Consider the following 18,488-nt stretch of genomic DNA (forward strand, 5'->3'; position numbering starts at 1 on the left):
CTGTGTGTTTGTGTGTGTGTGTGTGTGTGTGTGTGTTTACCCCCGTTGTGTCCCTCACACCCCAGACTGTATCTGCACCGTTCACACACTCACACACTTTTCTTTTCTCCCAGTCTCCTTCAACACCACATGACGTCCATGCACAGGTGTATCACAGCTGATTGACAATCCAATTCAGCTTTTTGTCCAAACAAGCACAGCGACCGGTCTCTGTGCTCAGAGCTTTTTCAGTGTGAGGTCACTGACTCACAGTTTTAAGGCTTCAGTGATCATCGGATTAGTTCATGTATCACTACATGTTTAAAAACAAATACCTCGGTTGACAGACACATACACACTTGTTAACACATTTATACGGCGTGAACTGTTAAATTGAATGTGAAGACAGTTGAAGTACCGATGAGGCGGAAGTACATCCACTATAGCAAGTAAACACCAGCACTAACAACATAACGTCTTCACAGCAGTTTTTGAAATCGTCACAAATTACAGAGACAGGATTCATCTGCATGGACACAAATTTTGAATTATTTCCATGACTGTCAGAGTTACTATCTCCCATGCCCGCATCGCGTTTCTTTGCTTGAATGGAACACAACATTTACACCACGCAGTGAGCTGATCGGGGTGATTGAAAAAAATATATTTTCAGTTCATGAAACGGTCACGAAATGTAATCTTATAGATTCGCTTAGTTTAAAGTTAGGGGAAAGATCATGATTTCAGTTATAGGTTAATAGCAATCAGTTCAGTTCAGCAAACACTCCACCAGGAAGCAAAGATTAGAGAAAAGCTCAAAAAAGACACATTTGTGTAGCAGGACTTTGCGGTTGTTTCTCCCTCTTTCCTGCCCCATTAATCATCTCACGAGTCCATCTTGTGACTCTTTGGTGGGGCATGACTCCGAGGTCGGGCACCACTGGACTAAACTACAAACTGAAGCTAATCCTGCTAATGCATCGTTCCATCAGTGCCAACAACCTGTTACTGTACTGTCATGTATATCATTCTCATGAGCCATGTTTCTACTATATTTTACAGATGATACCTTTTACTTAAGATAGATTTTCTCACTTCTTCCACCACTGTTGGCTGTGAATCCTCAGGCTGCTTGCTTGTGTCCTCATTTCTTCCTGCTACAGGTAGGTCACGCTGACAGACGTCCTCACATGCAAATTCAACAGGACATCTCAAAGGGTCTCATGAGTGAATACTTTCATCAAACCCAGAGCGCTGACATGAGATGATGGTGATAAATGGTGGCTTTTAATCAGTATTTTAGTAACATGATTGTTGATGATATCACAATTGCAAACAAGAGGCACTCGAGCTGCCCCGTCTCATGCCTGATTTATTTCCTCATCAATATGCTAATCTATGCAGCGAGGTCCTCCAAAATCTAATCAGACCGTCTCCTCTGATAGGTCACCTGTGGTGTGAGTGTAAAGCCTTTGTCATGAGCTCTCATTGAGTAAGTGTGCTGTCAACACCGTGTACACACACACACACATACACACACACACACACACACACCAACACTCACACACACATTAAGCATGGAGGCTGGCAGCACATGAGGATAAAAAATCTGGGTCTGAAACTATTTAAAGAAAAGCTGGGTGATGATGTCACCGCATTGACGTCATTTGAGGAGTCGTTCTGGGGCAGGAGGAGGTTTGTTTTAGGTCAGTTTGTCAAGAAACCCTTACAAAATAAGAGCACAAGGAGTTAAAGGTGCACTATGTAGTTTTGGAAAATAAATTCAAACTCAGAAAGGTGATAATGCTAAAATAGAAATATTTATTTGATATAGTTTCAAAACAGAATAAACAAGCTGTCCTGGTGCACCTTTAAACTTTAATATAACTTCATATTTACCTCAGCTGTGTTTCATTTTAGCCCTGAGCCCAGACTGTATCCATCAGAGAGGGTTTTTAGATGTCAAACTTAAAATATCTCCATGATTGAGTACACTGTGGTTTAGCTGATGAAAAACTGAGTTGAGACACTTCAAACACAATCTCAGTGCGCTGCTGTTCTCAGGAGTGTAATTACAAAAGGAGATTAAACAATTTCTCATTTTGCTGCAGTCGAAAGCAAAGCAATAAAGAACAGGTTGTGTGAAACCACTATGAAACATTTTAGACTTTAGAGAAAGTGTCACAGAGAGAAGAGCGCCATCTGCTGGTCGCAGAGCAACATCACACACTAAACTGGAAATCAAGGGCAGCTGAAGTACAGCTCATCACTCATCATACAGAAATAAAATAAAGTGATTTTTTCTAAAATTAATTTGAACTAAAACTAGTCCAGAGCAATGACTCCCAACCTGGAGGTCCCGATCCCCACTAGGGGTCGCTAGAGGTTAGAGGTTGTTAGAAAAAAGGTCTTTAAAGTACACATAATTATTTTTAACACACACATGATACAAACAGTGAATTGCATAAAAAAGTTCATAAAAACATCAGGAAAACATTGTTAATGCAAAATTCACAGGAAAATATCTGCCTAAAAGTTCATCCAAGTCGCTCATTTTAACTTCCTCAGTGGCTATACTGCATTGTGGGTAATGTAGGCGAGGAAGTCCAGCACTGTACTATCCTATAAATCATTACGGACAGTTTATAAAAGCAAAAGATCAAAATCAATGCAGCAGAACCGGAGATATCGCCATTTTTAATCTATGCATTCTTCTTCCTTTTCAAAACCTGGCGCCTACATTACCCACAATGAAACTTAGCCACTGTGTGACACTGGAGGCAATTTATCAGATTACATGCAACTTCCTCCGGAGCCACAAAAGGCTTCATATTACTTTGTTCACTTATGCGTAAGTATTTCTCAAGGCCTGAAAACACACTTTAATGTGTAGGATCTTTGGATTTTCACTTTTTGGGTTATTTGTGCAGCTAATCAGTTGTTCTGTTCTGTTTCTATCAATTTTTAAAAAAGTTTGGCTTACACGATAAATCAGAACAAAGAGAGAATACGTTTCATCATGATTTTTTTAATGACATATCAGAAATCATTTTGCACACGTGCCAAATTATATAAAAAACTGATATCTAATCCTTCAATACATCACTTGAAACCACTGAAAACAGACAAAAGAATAGAAAGAAGCCATTTTAGGAGTTATTGTTTAAGCTTATAAAAAATCATTCTCTATAAAAATTGCAAAAGCTATTCAGAGAAATTGCAGGTTGGGCTTTCCTTTGTGAATTTCACATGTGGTGGGTCACTTTTTGGGATTCTCTGGGTGTAGAGCTGTCCCCTGCGGATCCCTTTCTTAGTATGGATCCATTCTTTGGCCTCGATGATGTTCTTGACCCACTGCACAGACGGGTCGACACAGAATACAACACCTATCTTCATCGTGATACTACAAACACAGACAAAGATTGTTGATGCTGTATTTGGTGTCAGAAAACAGATAGCGGGGTCTTTTGTATTAATTTTAAAAACAAGTTTACTCACATCACAGCTTTCTTTCCACAACGCTCATCTGTGTAATGGAAGCTCACCACGTTTTTCTTAGGCAGCTTGTAGGGGTAAATATTATAACAGCATTCGGTTGGAGCAGAACTGCCTGGGAAACCAAGAAAGAAACAGAAATATTATGGACATGAAGAGTGGTATTCAACACAAAACCGTAAGGTATATTAAAAAATTGTTACAGAAAACTGAGCCAAGATTTGCCTTTGAAGAAAAAAATAAGTGGGATCAACTTACCTTCTGATGCCAGGACAGCGAGAGAGGAGAAAAGCAAGACACAGGCCACCAGAAGGATGGGTTTCTTCATCATCATCATCATCATCATCTTCATCATGCTTGAGCCTGTTGTCTGTGACCTGGCTGTTTGTCTTGTTGTCTTAAAGGTGTTGGTCTTGCTTCTGCCCGCTTCACTCACAGTCCCTCTCTTTTATTATGCTAGTCACAGTGTGTGTGTGTGTGTGTGTGTGTGTGTGTGTGTGTGTGTGTGATCTGTCTGAGTGCAAAGGTGGTAAAAAAGTTTCCATGACAGAATAAAGAAAGAAATTATTTGAAACTACGTAGCATGCATGCAAACAAACTGTGGTCATGTGTTCAATGGTTTTCAGTACAAAGAGGTGTAGAAGAAGGGTGGGGGGCGGAGGACGCGATGAGTCGATAAAATAGAAAACATCGTCTGTACCTCACACACTATGTTTGTGTGTGTGTGTGTGTGTGCAGATGCACTGTGGTTTTTAAGCTAGCTCCCTGCTGCTAATTCATGTGGTTTAAATGGTTTTATCTGTAATGAGTATGAACATGTTGGCATAAACAATGTCTATTTTAAGAAGCTGTTACAAAGCCTGGTTAAAATCTGGCACTCTTGACGAATCTAAACTTTTATTAAAGTTTTATTTTCAAATCTTCTTCTACTAGATTGAAAGTCAAAGGCCTTACAACAGAGATCTTGTGACCATGGTTGTTTATTTACTGTATGTATTCTATACTCTGAGTGAACCTCAGAGGCATTATAAGAATATTTAAGGGCATTTTGGACAATAAAGACGTTTCGCTCTGCACATTTCTCTAGAGGTGTTCACTTTTTAAAAAACTCTTGACACTTATGTGAATATGCGTACAACCTACTTTTACTTGTACTTTTGACACTCAATTTCAGCTAATATCAGATACTTTAAGACTTTTACTCGAGTATTACTTATATCACTTTCACCAAAGAATTATTTTAACACAATATATTTACCTTTACTCAAGTATTACTTTTCAGTACTTCTCACAACACTGTTAATTTAACAGTACAACTACTGTAACAGCAGGTAGCATTACAGCAAGTGTCACTATTGTCTTTGTTAATGTATCTTTTAGTTATTTATTACCTACCGTGATGGCGTTGTGTGTGTGTGTGTGTCTGTGTGTGTGTGTGTGCGTGTGTGCGTTCATGTGTGTGTGTAATAACATAAAGTGATTTTTTTTCTAAAAATAATTTGACCTAAAATTTGACCAGAGCAATGACTCCCAACCTTGAGGTCCCAACCCCCACTAGGGGTCGCCAAAGGTTAATGGGGGGTTGAAAACTGGCCAGGTGTCAGGGAGAAAAACACTGAATTTGTTAGAAAATAAGCCTTTAAAGTACGCATAATTATTTTTAAAACACACACATGATACAAACAGTGAATTGCATAAAAAAGTTCATAAAAACATTAGGAAAACATTGTTAATGCAAAATTCACAGGAAAATATCTGCCTAAAAATTCATCCAAGTCGCTCATTTTAACTTCCTCAGTAGCTATACTGCATTGTGGGTAATGTAGGCAAAGAAGTCCAGCACAGTACTATCCTATAAATCATTACGGACAGTTTATAAAAGCAAACGATCAAAATCAATGCAGCAGAACCGGAGATATCGCCATTTTTAATCTATGCATTCTTCCTCCTTTTCAAAACCTGGCGCCTACATTACCCACAATGCAACTTAGCCACTGAGTGACATCACTGGAGGCAATTTATCAGATTACATGCAACTTCCTCCAGAGCCACAAAAGGCTTCATATTACTTTTTTCACTTGTGCGATAGCGTAAGTATTTCTCTAGGCCTGAAAACACACTCTAATGTGTAGAATTGTTGGATTTTCACATTTTGGGTTAATTGTGCAGCTAATCAGCTGTTCTGTTCTGTTATTGTAACTTTTTTTTTTATCAAAGTTTGTCTTACACATGATAAATCAGAACAAAGAGAGAATACATTTCATCATGATTTTTTTAATAACATATCAGAAAACATTTTGCATACATGCCAAATTATAGAATAGCTTATATCTAATCCTTCAATACATCACTTGAAACCACTGAAAACAGACAAAAGAATAAAAAGAAGTCATTTTAGGAGTTATTGTTTAAGCTTATAAAAAATATTCTGTATAAAAATTGCAAAAGCTGTGAAGATAAATTGCAGGTTGAGCTTTTCTCAGTGAGTTTCACATGTGGTGAGTCACTTATTGGGAGCTCTCGGATGCAGAGCTGTTCTTAGTATGGATCCATTCCTTGGCCTGGATGATGTTCTTGACCCACTGCACAGACGGGTCGACACAGAATACATCACCTTTCTTCATCGTGATACTACAAACAGAGACAAAGATTGTTGATGCTGTATTCGGTGTCAGAAAACAGATAGTGGGGTCTTTTGCATTAATTTTAAGTTTACTCACATCACAGCTTTCTTTGCACAGCGCTCATCTGTGTACTGGAAGCTCACCACGTTTTTCTTAGGCAGCCTGTGGGGGTAAATATTAAAGCAGCATTCGGTTGGAGCAGAACTGCCTGGGAAACCAAGAAAGAAACAGAAATATTATGGACATGAAGAGTGGTATTCAACACAAAACCGTACGGTATATTCAAAAAATTGTTACAGAAAACTGAGCCAAGATTTGCCTTTGAAGAAAAAAATAAGTGGGATGCAGTCAACTTACCTTCTGATGCCAGGACAGCGAGAGACGAGAAAAGCAAGACACAGGCCACCAGAAGGATGGGTTTCTTCATCATCATCATCATCATCTTCATCATGCTTGAGCCTGTTGTCTGTGACCTGGCTGTTTGTCTTGTTGTCTTAAAGGTGTTGGTCTTGCTTCTGCCCGCTTCACTCACAGTCCCTCTCTTTTATTATGCTAGTCACAGTGTGTGTGTGTGTGTGTGTGTGTGTGTGTGTGTGTGTGTGTCTGTCTGTCTGTCTGAGTGCAAAGGTGGTAAAAAAGTTTCCATGACAAAATAAAGAAAGAAATGACCTGAAACTACGCAGCATGCATGCAAACAAACTGCGGTTATGCGGTCAACACTTCTCAGTACAAAGAGGTGTAGAAGAAGGGTGGGGGGCGGAGGACGTGGGGAGTCGATAGAATAGAAAACATCATCTGTGCCACAGTGCATCTGCACTTCATGTGTGTGTGTGTGTGTGCGTGTGTTTGTGCAGATGCACTGTGGTTTTTGAGCTTTCTCCCTGCTGCTAGTTCATGTGGTTTTTAAAAGGATATCGTTTAAAATGATGAACCATGATAAATTAAATTTATCTGTAATGAGTGTGAACATGTTGGCATAAATAATGTCTCTTCTAAGAAGCTGTTACAAAGCCTGGTTAAAATCTGGCACTCTTCTCAAACTTTTAATGTATCCTGACAAATCTAAACTTTTATTTTCAAATCTTCTTCTACTAGATTGAAAGTCAAAGGCCTTACAACAGAGATCTTGTGACCATGGTTGCTTATTTACCGTATACATTCTATACTTTTACCACAGCACTTTCTGTACAGTATGTTAAATGGCGGAGTGGAAACAAAGCATCAGCATCAGTGGTGGATATCAGGCGGGGACAAAAGCTGCCTCTCTGAGTGAACCTCAGAGGCATTTTAAGAATATTTAAGGGCATTTTTGACAATATTGACGGTTCACTCTGCACATTTCTCTAGAGGTGTTCACTTTTCAAAAAACTCTTGACACACTTCTCTGCACCAGCAGTTAATCTCACCTCCGAAACACTTTAAGACAACCGAGACACTTCATACACACCTGAGGATCAACTCCTGAGCACTGACACCGACAACATTTTGTCTGCCAACAGTAACAGTGATGTAATGTAATTAAGCACATTTACTCAAGTACTGTATTTGAGTACAATTTTGAGGTACTTGTACTTTACTTGAGTGTTTCCATGTTCTGCTACTTTATCTTTCCACTCCACTTCATTTTACTCCCCTACATTTCTCATTTATTTATAGAAAAAAGAAAAATAATTGGTTGAACCACAGTATGTAGTGTGCATGAAAATATACGTACAATTTACTCTTACTTGTACTTTGACACTCAGTACAGCTAATAACAGATACTTTAAGACTTTTACTCGAGTACTACTCATATCACTTTCACCAAAGAATTATTTTAACACAATATATTTACCTTAACTCAAGTATTACTGTTGAGTACTTCATGCAATACTGCTAATTATACAGCACATCAACTAACAGCAGGTAGCATTACAGCAAAAGTCACTATTGTCTTTATAGCTTTTAGTTATTTTTTACCTGCCGTGACTGCGTTTTGTGTGTGTGTGTGTGTGTGTGTGTGTGTGTGTGTGTGTGTGTGTGTGTGTGTGTGCGCGTGTGTGTGCGTGTGTGTGTGTGTGTGTCCGTCGTCATGACAAATTGCGGTAGCGAGAACTGTCACAGAAGCAATTCTGAGTATTTTGCTACGTGTTTATATGTCTGTCGAGCCTATGGACAGATTTCTGTCAGTGTGATGTGTGGAGTGTAGCTGAGGTGAAGACGAATGAAGGTCAAACTCAAAAACTGCTGTGGTGCTAGCATGGCCGTCACACTTAACACTCCTGGCCCACATTCGTGTTGAAGCAGTCATGAAATTATCAGGTGTGTAGCTGAGATCAAAATGAGGGCAGTGTGTTTGTTCCTTGAAAGTCGAGAGAGGACAGGAAATGAGGGGATAGACGTGGGGGGCCCCCAGCCGGACTTGAACAGAGGATGCTGTGGTTACTGGTCAGCAGCACCTTAACCTGGAAGCCACAAGGCTGCATCAGATGTACTATATTCAAATAGTTTCATTTCCAGGTGACATGACACACATATCAAACCATGTAGTAGGTCAGTAAATCACGTGAGAAAAGGGTTAATTTGTGAAAAATTGACTTTCTGAATATCAGATCATCCTAATGCATCACTTCATTACAGAAATGTACCACTAAAATTTTAATACTCGCCTAAATGTGTAGTGTTTACACATCCGCCTCATTTCAAACAGCTCACTGAGCCTGACTGATCCGTGTCTGACCTGTTAGTATATGCAGTACACATTTGTTTTGTGGAACATGTACTGTATGAAGTCACGTCTGCTGCAAAAATGTTGAGAAGAAAAGCCTGAGTATGTGTTCTTCTGGTTACGACTCATAGGACGTATGTAGATGTGTAAGTAGACGTACGGATTAATAGTACAGAGACACACTCAAAACACAAAACCCCAGAGGCTGACTATAACAGAAATCTACCCTCTGCTAACTCAAACCGAAACCTGTGGTTTGTAACGAGGCTGGAGAACAGAGCAACAAGATTGCACTTACTTAAACGTGTGAAAACCAACGGAGTAAAAAATCGGACGTATTTCATAAAACAACCTGAGATTATTTTATGTGATAAATTCAACCTTGTCAAAATATTCTGAAAACACCAATTCGACAAATCAACGTACATCGTTTACTGATCACTGGTAGTAAAAATGTGGAGGGAAAAGTTGTATAAAGGCTTCCTGTGGAAGGATCAGTGGTCAAATTAGCTCACTCAACATCACCTGGGTATACTTATATTTGGTTTTGGAAAGAGTGACATGAGAAAATCCACCTTACACAATGGGGTGGTGCAGCGGTGAGCGTGGTATGAAGAAGAGGGCGTTATTTGCCAGCATCACGGATCAAATTAGCTCATGTCAGCGTTTCACCTCACCTTTATGATTCTATTCTAATGTTGATGATCTCAGCAAACTACCAGCAAAGGTTAAGGTATGTGACTTGCTCGGTGTCGAAATTGACAACCCAGCACGTCGATGCAGTTGAGCCAGCACGTATGCCGTTCTTGTAACCGGCAGGGTAATTTTGAAGTTGTGAGTCTGAGATGAAATAATAATTTTTGTCACACACTAAACACTCATCTCAGGTCTGTCATGAGTCCCTCGTGGAAGAAAAACACAGTTTTTTAGGGATACATTTTAAACAGGTTTAAAGATATAATATGTAACATTTCTGCATGAAAATAATAAAAAAAATAATAAAAACAGCCACACCTTTAATGTATATTTTGTTGAGTTGTGTGCTTACGTTATCCCAAATGTTTCCAACAATCTTCAATTCTTATATAAGATAATGGTGCGTTTCACTCAGCCTCCTCTCATTATTACCTCGTGGAGAGTAAGAGGAAGTCCCCGAACAAGACTGAACGTAGCCTGAATTAAACTTTAAAACATTACCTTCAACATTTATGCCTGAGTCATGTAGGTAGATTTTCCTCAGCGCCAGTGGTTGTTTAACAATGGAAACAACAATTTTGAACAGCAGTTCTTATGTTTTGTGTTTTGTTTTGATTGAGAGACCACTAGAGGCAGAAATATCATACAGACAACAGTTTGATAATCTATGACCCTCTGGATTGCCTATTAAAGCCTGTGGATCACTAACACAGGTGTAATTAGGCCTTTATTTCAAGACTATGTTTGTTTGATTAACACTTCTGAATTTTCCATTTCTTTCATTCTATTGCAGCCTTTCTAGATTGTAAACAAAATTGACGTGATGCATTGAGATTTTGAAGAGCAGGCTGATGTGATATTTATATGCAGAAATAACTATAGAAGCTGAGGAGAAATACATATTCAAATATTGTTACTTGTTTCAGGAGGAAAACACTGAAGCAGAGCTGCAATCACTATTTCACCTCAACAAGGACAATCAACTTGGAAACTGGTGTAGATTTCTGAGCGTGAAGCAGTAACTCGGTGATCACTAGGTGGCAGCAGGGACACATTAAGGCTAAGAGTGAACTATAGAGGAATTTAGTCGCTGCTGTTTCTCTTTTTCTGTTTATTCTAACAGTTTACAGATGAGCTGAAGCATTATTTTTGTTTGTTGAGCTTAACGCCAGAAAAGCCAACAGATGACGGATTAAGATGAGGAAATTGTGTCTTAGACAAATGCTCGAGGGACATTTAAAGCTCTGATATTTTCACCTTGGGGTGTGTCGAATATAAATTCCACAGAAATCCTTTTGGAGGTCTGAAATAGGATGGGAACTACTTTTTATATATCAGGAATGAAAAGAATTGGATTATCAGTTTACAAAAAAATACCCCCATGCTCTTGAGACTAAAGTGTTTATATATTTAAGCTTTTCTGAGAATACATCCTGCTTGTCTGTTGAAGAGGAAAATGTTTAGCAAACAATAACCACCATCTCCTCTCTGCACATCCTCTCCTCATCCTGGCCCTTGACCAGTTCAGATAACAGACGCTCATTCATCAAGTGATACACTGTTCTCCCCCCGTTTTCTATCAGCGTGCCGCCTCCCCAGGACGACTACACTACCCTCAGAAAAATGCTCGGCCTTCACACAAACCGGCATAAAGGCGAAATAAGACAATTAAAGCACAATACGTCCATTTGTCTCAATAAAAGCAGGCTTAAATCACAAGGGGAGCAGGAATTGATGGTGGGAAGAGATCCAGAGGGCCTGTGAAGTGAAATTGGACAGGAAAAGTGCTCTGTGGAGAGTAAAACGTTTGAATACATGTAATGAACTGCAATGATTGCATTTAATCAGCTGTTATATGGTTTTGTATTGCTCAACATGAAAAGGATAAATTGATTGGAAATACCACATCTCATATAGTTATATATATATATATATATATATATATATATATATATATATATAGTACATGTGATCACCATGAAACTTTTCAAAATAAAACTCTGACAAAGTGGAGGATACTTTTTCAAATATTGGGAATAAATTAAAGCTTAAAGTTGCAATATGTAAAAATCTTTGAAAGATTTTTAGTCTAAAATATTAGCTAACATTAGCAACAGAGTGTGAGGACAAAACAGTATTGACGTTATGTCAAAGACATCTATTAGCATGCTACCCAGCTAGCCCTGTCCTCTTCCTGGCTCCCGTGGTCTTAAATAAAAAAACTCACAACATGTCAAGAAAGGAAATATCCTTACACCTTTCTTCCTTTTCAAATGGAAAAATAAAACCGCACAGCTAGCTAACGGCAGCTAGTAGCTACAGCCATAAATAGCTTAAGCAAAGATTATAATGAACAGCACCAGTCAGCAGTTACTCTGGTGATATGCTGCCCCCTGTTGGTTTGGAGTGACCTTCGACAGGTGGCAAAATCTTGCACACTGCAGCTTTAATAGGAAAATCTTCCTGGTCGTACCATAACAACAACAATGAGGGCAATTGTGTAAATCCTGTTTTTAGATTCATTTGAATGCAATACTGCCTTAAAATCTCCTTAAGGGTGTGTAGGATTTAGCGGCATCTAGCAATGAGGTCACAGACTGCAGCCAACTTGATAGTCCTCATCTCACCATCTCTGACTCTGTGGCTAAAATGCAAAAGCGAGTGTTTGGTTTGTCCTGTCTGGGCTTCTGTAGAGATAAAAAAATAAATAAAAAGATATAAAAGGCTCATTACAAGGCAACAAATACACAACAATTCTTGGTTTCAGGTGATTATACACTAATGAAAACATGATCATTGACAACGAATTCCATTTCTGCCAATAGATCCTACATACCGGACTTTTAAGTTAAAAGTTAAAATGTACTCAGCATAGCACCTTGTACTTACTGTACTCATAATAACTTGGGTGTGACTATAGTGATGACCCGTGATTACGTTCACGCCTGAACAAGTCAGACTGGAGCCTGTTCCCCCTGAAAACCTTGATAACGTATCGGAGAATTCCTCATTCAGACAACTCTTACATAACAATGATGAAAACTGTTCCTGCATGTCGTGCATGCTCCCACTTCCACTCGCATGCACATGAATGATACGCTGGAAATAGATGGATATCACCATTTGACTCAGCTTCTTGAGTTGGCATTGCTGTCAAGAATGACTGATAATGTCAGGGAGAATGAGTGCATCGTGAGAATGGAGAATATCTGAGGTGTGTCTTGTTTTGACCAAAAATAAGGGATGAACAAAAGCCTTAGCTTGACATTTTATCTGAAGTTCTCGTACAGCAACATCCTGAAGGTCCTCAGGTGGAAGCTATAATACGTTAGAGGAAATATTAGATCATAGTCGTGTGATATGTTGTCTTATCGTACTGTGTAACAGGGATGTTGTGTTCTTTCCCAGAGGCCGGCAGGAGACTTTAGAACAACTAAAACAAGTGATCAAGACAATAAATTATGAAAGGCTAGCGTTATTTTGAGAGGTTGCGCATCACTTCGGGAAATAATTCTTTATTTAAACACAACAATAAACGTATTTGTCCGCCCTAAGAGTCTGAAATAGCATCGTAACAGCGTAAACGGTTCACTTAAATTCACTCTCAGGTCAAAAGTTGGTGTATTTCTGAAATGTTTCCTGGTTTACGAACAATGACGCTTGTTATTTTAAAGGTCAAAGGTCAGGCCAGGAGAGATTCTCTGAGAAAGGAACAGCTTGAGATGGATGTACTTTGTAACATTCAAATAACTGAACGAAAGCAACATAAATGCACGGGTGTGTGTGTGTGTATGTGTGTTTTCACAGGATGCTGACCTCGACCATGGCCTCTGTTTTAGCCAGGAAGGGGTTCAAGGAATGGCCACCAGGACTTGCGGTTACTTTTAATATACACACACACACACACACACACACACACACACACACACACACACAAAAACACACACATTTTACACACTTGAGTAACAGGATATGGACATGGCAGAAATAGCTGACCTGACACCGGTTCAAACATATTGTGAAATTTGCTGTCTTTATTTTTGATCATTCGTTCTGGGATCTGATCTCAAACGACCTTTTCTTGCAGAACGGAGGCAGAAAGTCTGACTACACTTAACCCGACTTAATTCAGAGTTATTGAAACGGACTGTGGTTAAGAAGAGCACCAGCAAGTCACCTGCATCTTCGTTTGTTATCATGTCCTACTCTCACACTCTCTGTCGCCATGGAGACATCGGGCAATTAACAGCAGGGTGTCACCCCTCGGCCGCCTTGTGACCACTCCACCCTCGAGCACCCACGCATCAGAGCAGCGGTGAGCGGTGAGTCAGAGAGAGTCACGAGTGGATGTGTCAGTGCACCCTGCTACCCCTGGGCAGAGGGATCTCCTTGGTCGGTCAAACAATCCAGCAGTGTTTGAGGGTGGGAAGCTGGTGAGGGTTCCTATTGCCACTGCACTGCCTGCACAGTGGGGTTAATCTGAGGAGTAAGTGCGTCCTCCTGGTGAAGCTCAATACTGGCAGGTGAAACAAAACAGATGACAACTGTTTTGTTTCACAGAAGAAGCATACGTCTGTCTGCAGGCCTTCTCAGGCCTGACAGCAGTGCTTTAGAAGAGAGGTGGAGATTCAAATTTAAGGAGAAGCCACATTTAACTTAAATTAACAATCACATTTCTCCCTTTCCTTCTTTTTGGCAACACCTATGGCGATAAGCAATAATTGCAGGTGTGTTTTGGGACCTCCCCCAGAGATCCAAACAGTGTCACCTGTGTGACGTTGTGGCGGTACTGGCTGTAAATTGCTTCCAGGCCAGCCCAACCTACATAAAAATATAAACAAAAAACATGTAAAACTAGGGGAATGCCCAATGTCTGCTACTTGGACAATAAACCAATAAACAAATGCCTCTTCTGTGTGTAACAAACAAGCCCCAGGGAAATAAAATGGTAAACTGAAGGTGTATAGGGGCTTGGGTTTTCAAGGGGTTCCCAAATAAACAAAGTTTCCTCCCTAGAAAGATGTGGGCAGCCAAGAAAACCCAAAAGGGCCTAAACAGACCAGAGTTTCTGGCTGGCAATCTACAGGGAATGAGAGTCTCAATGGGTCAGGGACAGATTCAGACTGAGGGTGAGAGCCACCGGTGTGCCGTTTCCCACCTCTCTTAAGCCTTTACAAAAAGGGCGCCATCACACCATTGGCTGGGAGGGAAAGGCCCCAAGCTCAATCAGGAGTCAGTCTCCCCACCTGCACACAGGTGATCTGAATCCCCTGCAATTAGTCAAGAGGGGTTTTTGGAAAATCAGCCCAAAACAAAGAAAAATAGCAAGTCTCAAACAATTGGACTGCTATGGTGTCTGTGGATTTGCACTTGTTTCATCATCTGTAGTCACTGATCTTTTCATCGTTTGTGAGGCCATAGTAATCGCTAGCAGAAAACAGTATGTCGCTTCACACGCAAATGAGTTGATGTGAGTTGCAGAAGCTTCGCCTACGTGTAGCATCTCTGGCAAACAGACCACTGCTGGGTGATGGAAAGTGCGTCACTAACTGTGTGCTGCTTGGGATTTTTCCGAGGAATGTTGCCACAGACATCCTATTCATAATGCTGACTTACCATCGGCATCCCGAATGAAAATCTTCGAGATTATCACTTTAAAGTTTGGTTTGAAGACAGAAGAACATCTGTCTATCTCTAACACATGTGCAGGCCTTCACTGTCAAGGGTTCAGAGGGCAGGAATTTATGGTGGCCCTGAAGGTCAAAACACAACATTTCACAAAACACAATATATCACAAAACACAACATTTCATGAAAATAAGACATTTCACAGAACGCAACATTTCTCAAAACACAACATTTAACAAAACACAACGGCAAATCACAAAACACAACATTTCACAAAACAACATTTCACAAAACACATTTAACAAAACACAACATTTCACAAAACACAATATATCACAAAACACAACATTTCACAAAACACAATATATCACAAAACATAACATTTCATGAAAATAAGGCATTTCACAGAACGCAACATTTAACAAAACACAACAACATTTCACAAAACACAACGGCAAATCACAAAACACAACATTTCACAAAACAAATTTAACAAAACACGACATTTAACAAAACACAACATTTAACAATACACAACATTTAACAAAACACGACATTTAACAAAACACGACATTTAACAAAACACGACATTTAACAAAACACAACATTTCACAAAACACAACATTTAACAAAACACAACATTTCACAAAACACAACATTTAACAAAACACAACATTTAACAAAACACATTTCACAAAACACAACATTTAACAAAACACAATGAATGAAGCATAAGAAAAATAATAATGTTACTAATGAGAGCTTAAGACAAAAAGCCTCCATGACACTAATTTTTCATCAGTTTTGAATTAACATTAATTAACAGAACAGTACAGAACAGTATATTCTCTTCCTGACAACTGAGCCAACTCCCTTCCTTGTGAGATGCAGTTGACAGCTCAAAAAAAAGCTAATAAGTGGACTAAAATAACGTAAACTTGTGTTACCACAACCTTGACAGTGACATGTGTGTGTGCATTTGGGTGTGTGTGAGAGAGCATCATCCACGCCCAGTGTTCTCAGATACCAGCTGCCTCGTGTGTCTTGTTGTATATGTTTAATCCTGATGTACAGCTTCCCCTCTCCCCCGGACAAACACACACATCTATCACATACATCCACTGCTCACACACACACGTTCATACATCACTGTTGACAGACGTCCCACATTTATTACCACTGACAAGTCAGTTCACGATATACTGTTTTGCCTCCTGCATAGATAAGATACCATCCAAAACACCAGACAAACACATTTCAGCTGTCTCCACCTCCAAATGCTTCTTCCTCCCTCTGTCTGTCTCTTTCCCTCCAGTGTGTTTCCACTCTCTCTCTTCTTCTACATTTTCCAGGAAAGACTAAAATACTATTCTTAAAATAGTTGTCCTGTTTTTTTTCCTATTTCTTACCTACTTTTAGTTTATTTCATCATTTTATGATCCAGGGACATTTCCTGTACCATCCAAACAACCCAACAATAGTTGCCTGTACATTCTCTAATGGCTGTTAATTATCCTCTACAAGCTTCACTTTCAGCTTTATTTTTCATTATTTCGATCATTAAAACCTGCATACTTCTGAAAAAAAAGATGAAAATGAAATTAGAATTGCACAACTGATCCACGTACATCAAAAACATTCACTTTGATATATACGTATGGAGGATGTGAGTTAGTGTGTGTCTGTATATGTGTGTGTGAGGGTCAAGGTGGGACAGACAGGAAATGGCAGACAAGAACAGAACTTCCTGTGTGAAAGGAGAGAGTGCGGCATCTTCTTCCCCGCATGGAGCGTGTGTGTGTGTCTGTGTGTGTTTGTGTGTGTGTGTGTGTTTGTAACTGTCCTTAAGGGGTCCTTGAGTCACAGTCAGATGGGATGCTTTGACTTCCTGCCACACACACACACACACACACACACACACACACGGAAGTCCCTTGATAATACAGCAATGTTTAGGATGCCGTGCTAATATTTAATGCTATGTTTCCTGTCATTTTTGGCTCATGTCATGTTATGTAATAAATCTGCTCCTCATTTATATACAGAACAGAGCACTTTAAAGGAGCATTGCATAAACACATTAATGCTGTATGAAGAGCACAAATGACTCCCACTGATTTACTGTAGCATGGATAGAAAACCTCCCTAAACCTAATCCAAGATAGGAAAGAACCTCTTGAGAAATAATATGAAGAAACTCACTTTTTTTCTTTAACGTATAGTATCATCCCTACATTTTGTCATTAGTTGGAGTTAAACATGTTTTTGTAATTCATAGACTCTCTTGAGTGCATTTATTCAACCCTTGATAAGAATGTTGATGTGTGTTATATCCTATTAACTCTATTGAGCAGTTTTTATTGTTTTTTTTTAAGTTTAATTTACAGACACAGGATTATGCTCCTCTCTGAGCTCAGACATCTTACAGGCATCAAACAGATAAACAGTAATGGAATGTAACTAAGTATATTTACTCAAGTACTGCACTTGTAGTATCATTTTAAGGTAATTGTACTTAAGTAAAGGCAGAGGCAAATATTGCAGTTTTTTTAACTCCACTACATTTCCCTGATAACTTTAGTTACTAGTTACTTTGCACATTACATGCTGGATCAGAGCCGACGTTGTGCATTTTTTAATGATTTTACTGGCAATCGGACAAAAAACACAGATGGCTGTAATAAGAAAAATGCTGAAAATGGGAAGAGATTATCGGCCAGGCCAATAATCAGTGGACTCATCTTGTACATGCATACTTGAAAATATATGTATAATTTTTACTTGAGCTTTTGATAATTAAATACACTTACGGCTTTGAAAATTAATTCTGATGCCCCCAAAACGCTGCAAAAGTTCCCTCGTGGATGCCCCGAAAAAATGATGAAGTGCCCTCTCTCTGCCTCTCAAACGTCCTGAATCCACAGGATATCTGATCCTTTGATAGTTTTACTCAAGTACTATTTGTGTGGGTGACTTTCACTTTTACCAAAGTAATATTTAACTTTAACTACATTACTGGTAACATTTACTGTAGGTTGTCCAATGTGAATCTCATGACTTGCAGATTAGAAAAATCATTTCTGACAGATTCCTTATGCGAGCAATGGGAGTGTACTCTAATTTCATTAAAATAGTTAATTATACAATGACATTTTCAAATCTCTCCTCATTATCGAGTTAGTATTTTGGTTTCTCAGAGAAGATATCTTGGAAAGTGGAGAACACAAAGTCTCAAAATATAACTCTACTATTTAACTGTTAAATGGTTGTTGTTCTCACAGCTGAATCAAGGAAAATCCGTCTTATAGCCAATAACCTTTTCAGTTTCTTCCAACACACACAAAGCAGAGCAAAAAAAG

General features: G+C 39.2%; 1 protein-coding gene across 1 annotated transcript; it reads right to left on the minus strand.

Annotated features, from left to right (window-relative positions):
- Positions 1–5,738: 5,738 nt before the first annotated feature.
- On the minus strand, positions 5,739–6,611 carry LOC311271580 (C-C motif chemokine 4-like). The gene is made up of 3 exons (XM_084377335.1): positions 6,456–6,611; positions 6,195–6,306; positions 5,739–6,105 (listed from the first exon to the last, which is right to left on the minus strand). Exons 1-3 carry the CDS (start codon positions 6,547–6,549, stop codon positions 5,982–5,984), a joined length of 330 nt encoding a protein of 109 aa, XP_084233461.1. The 5' UTR covers positions 6,550–6,611; the 3' UTR covers positions 5,739–5,981.
- Positions 6,612–18,488: the final 11,877 nt, after the last annotated feature.

This window comes from Pagrus pagrus (genome assembly GCF_965226575.1).
Source record: "Pagrus pagrus genome assembly, chromosome: 16".
Taxonomy (NCBI): Eukaryota; Metazoa; Chordata; class Actinopteri; order Spariformes; family Sparidae; genus Pagrus; species Pagrus pagrus.

What these genes read in the sequence shown, in the direction of transcription:
- LOC311271580 (XM_084377335.1), bottom strand. Translation starts at nt 6,549, where the DNA reads ATGATGAAGATGATGATGATGATGATGAAGAAACCCATCCTTCTGGTG. An exon ending in CGCTGTCCTGGCATCAGAAG is followed by an intron (nt 6,307 to 6,455) that starts GTAAGTTGACTG and finishes TTGGTTTCCCAG; the next exon opens with GCAGTTCTGCTCCAACCGAA. An exon ending in TGTGCAAAGAAAGCTGTGAT is followed by an intron (nt 6,106 to 6,194) that starts GTGAGTAAACTT and finishes CTCTGTTTGTAG; the next exon opens with TATCACGATGAAGAAAGGTG.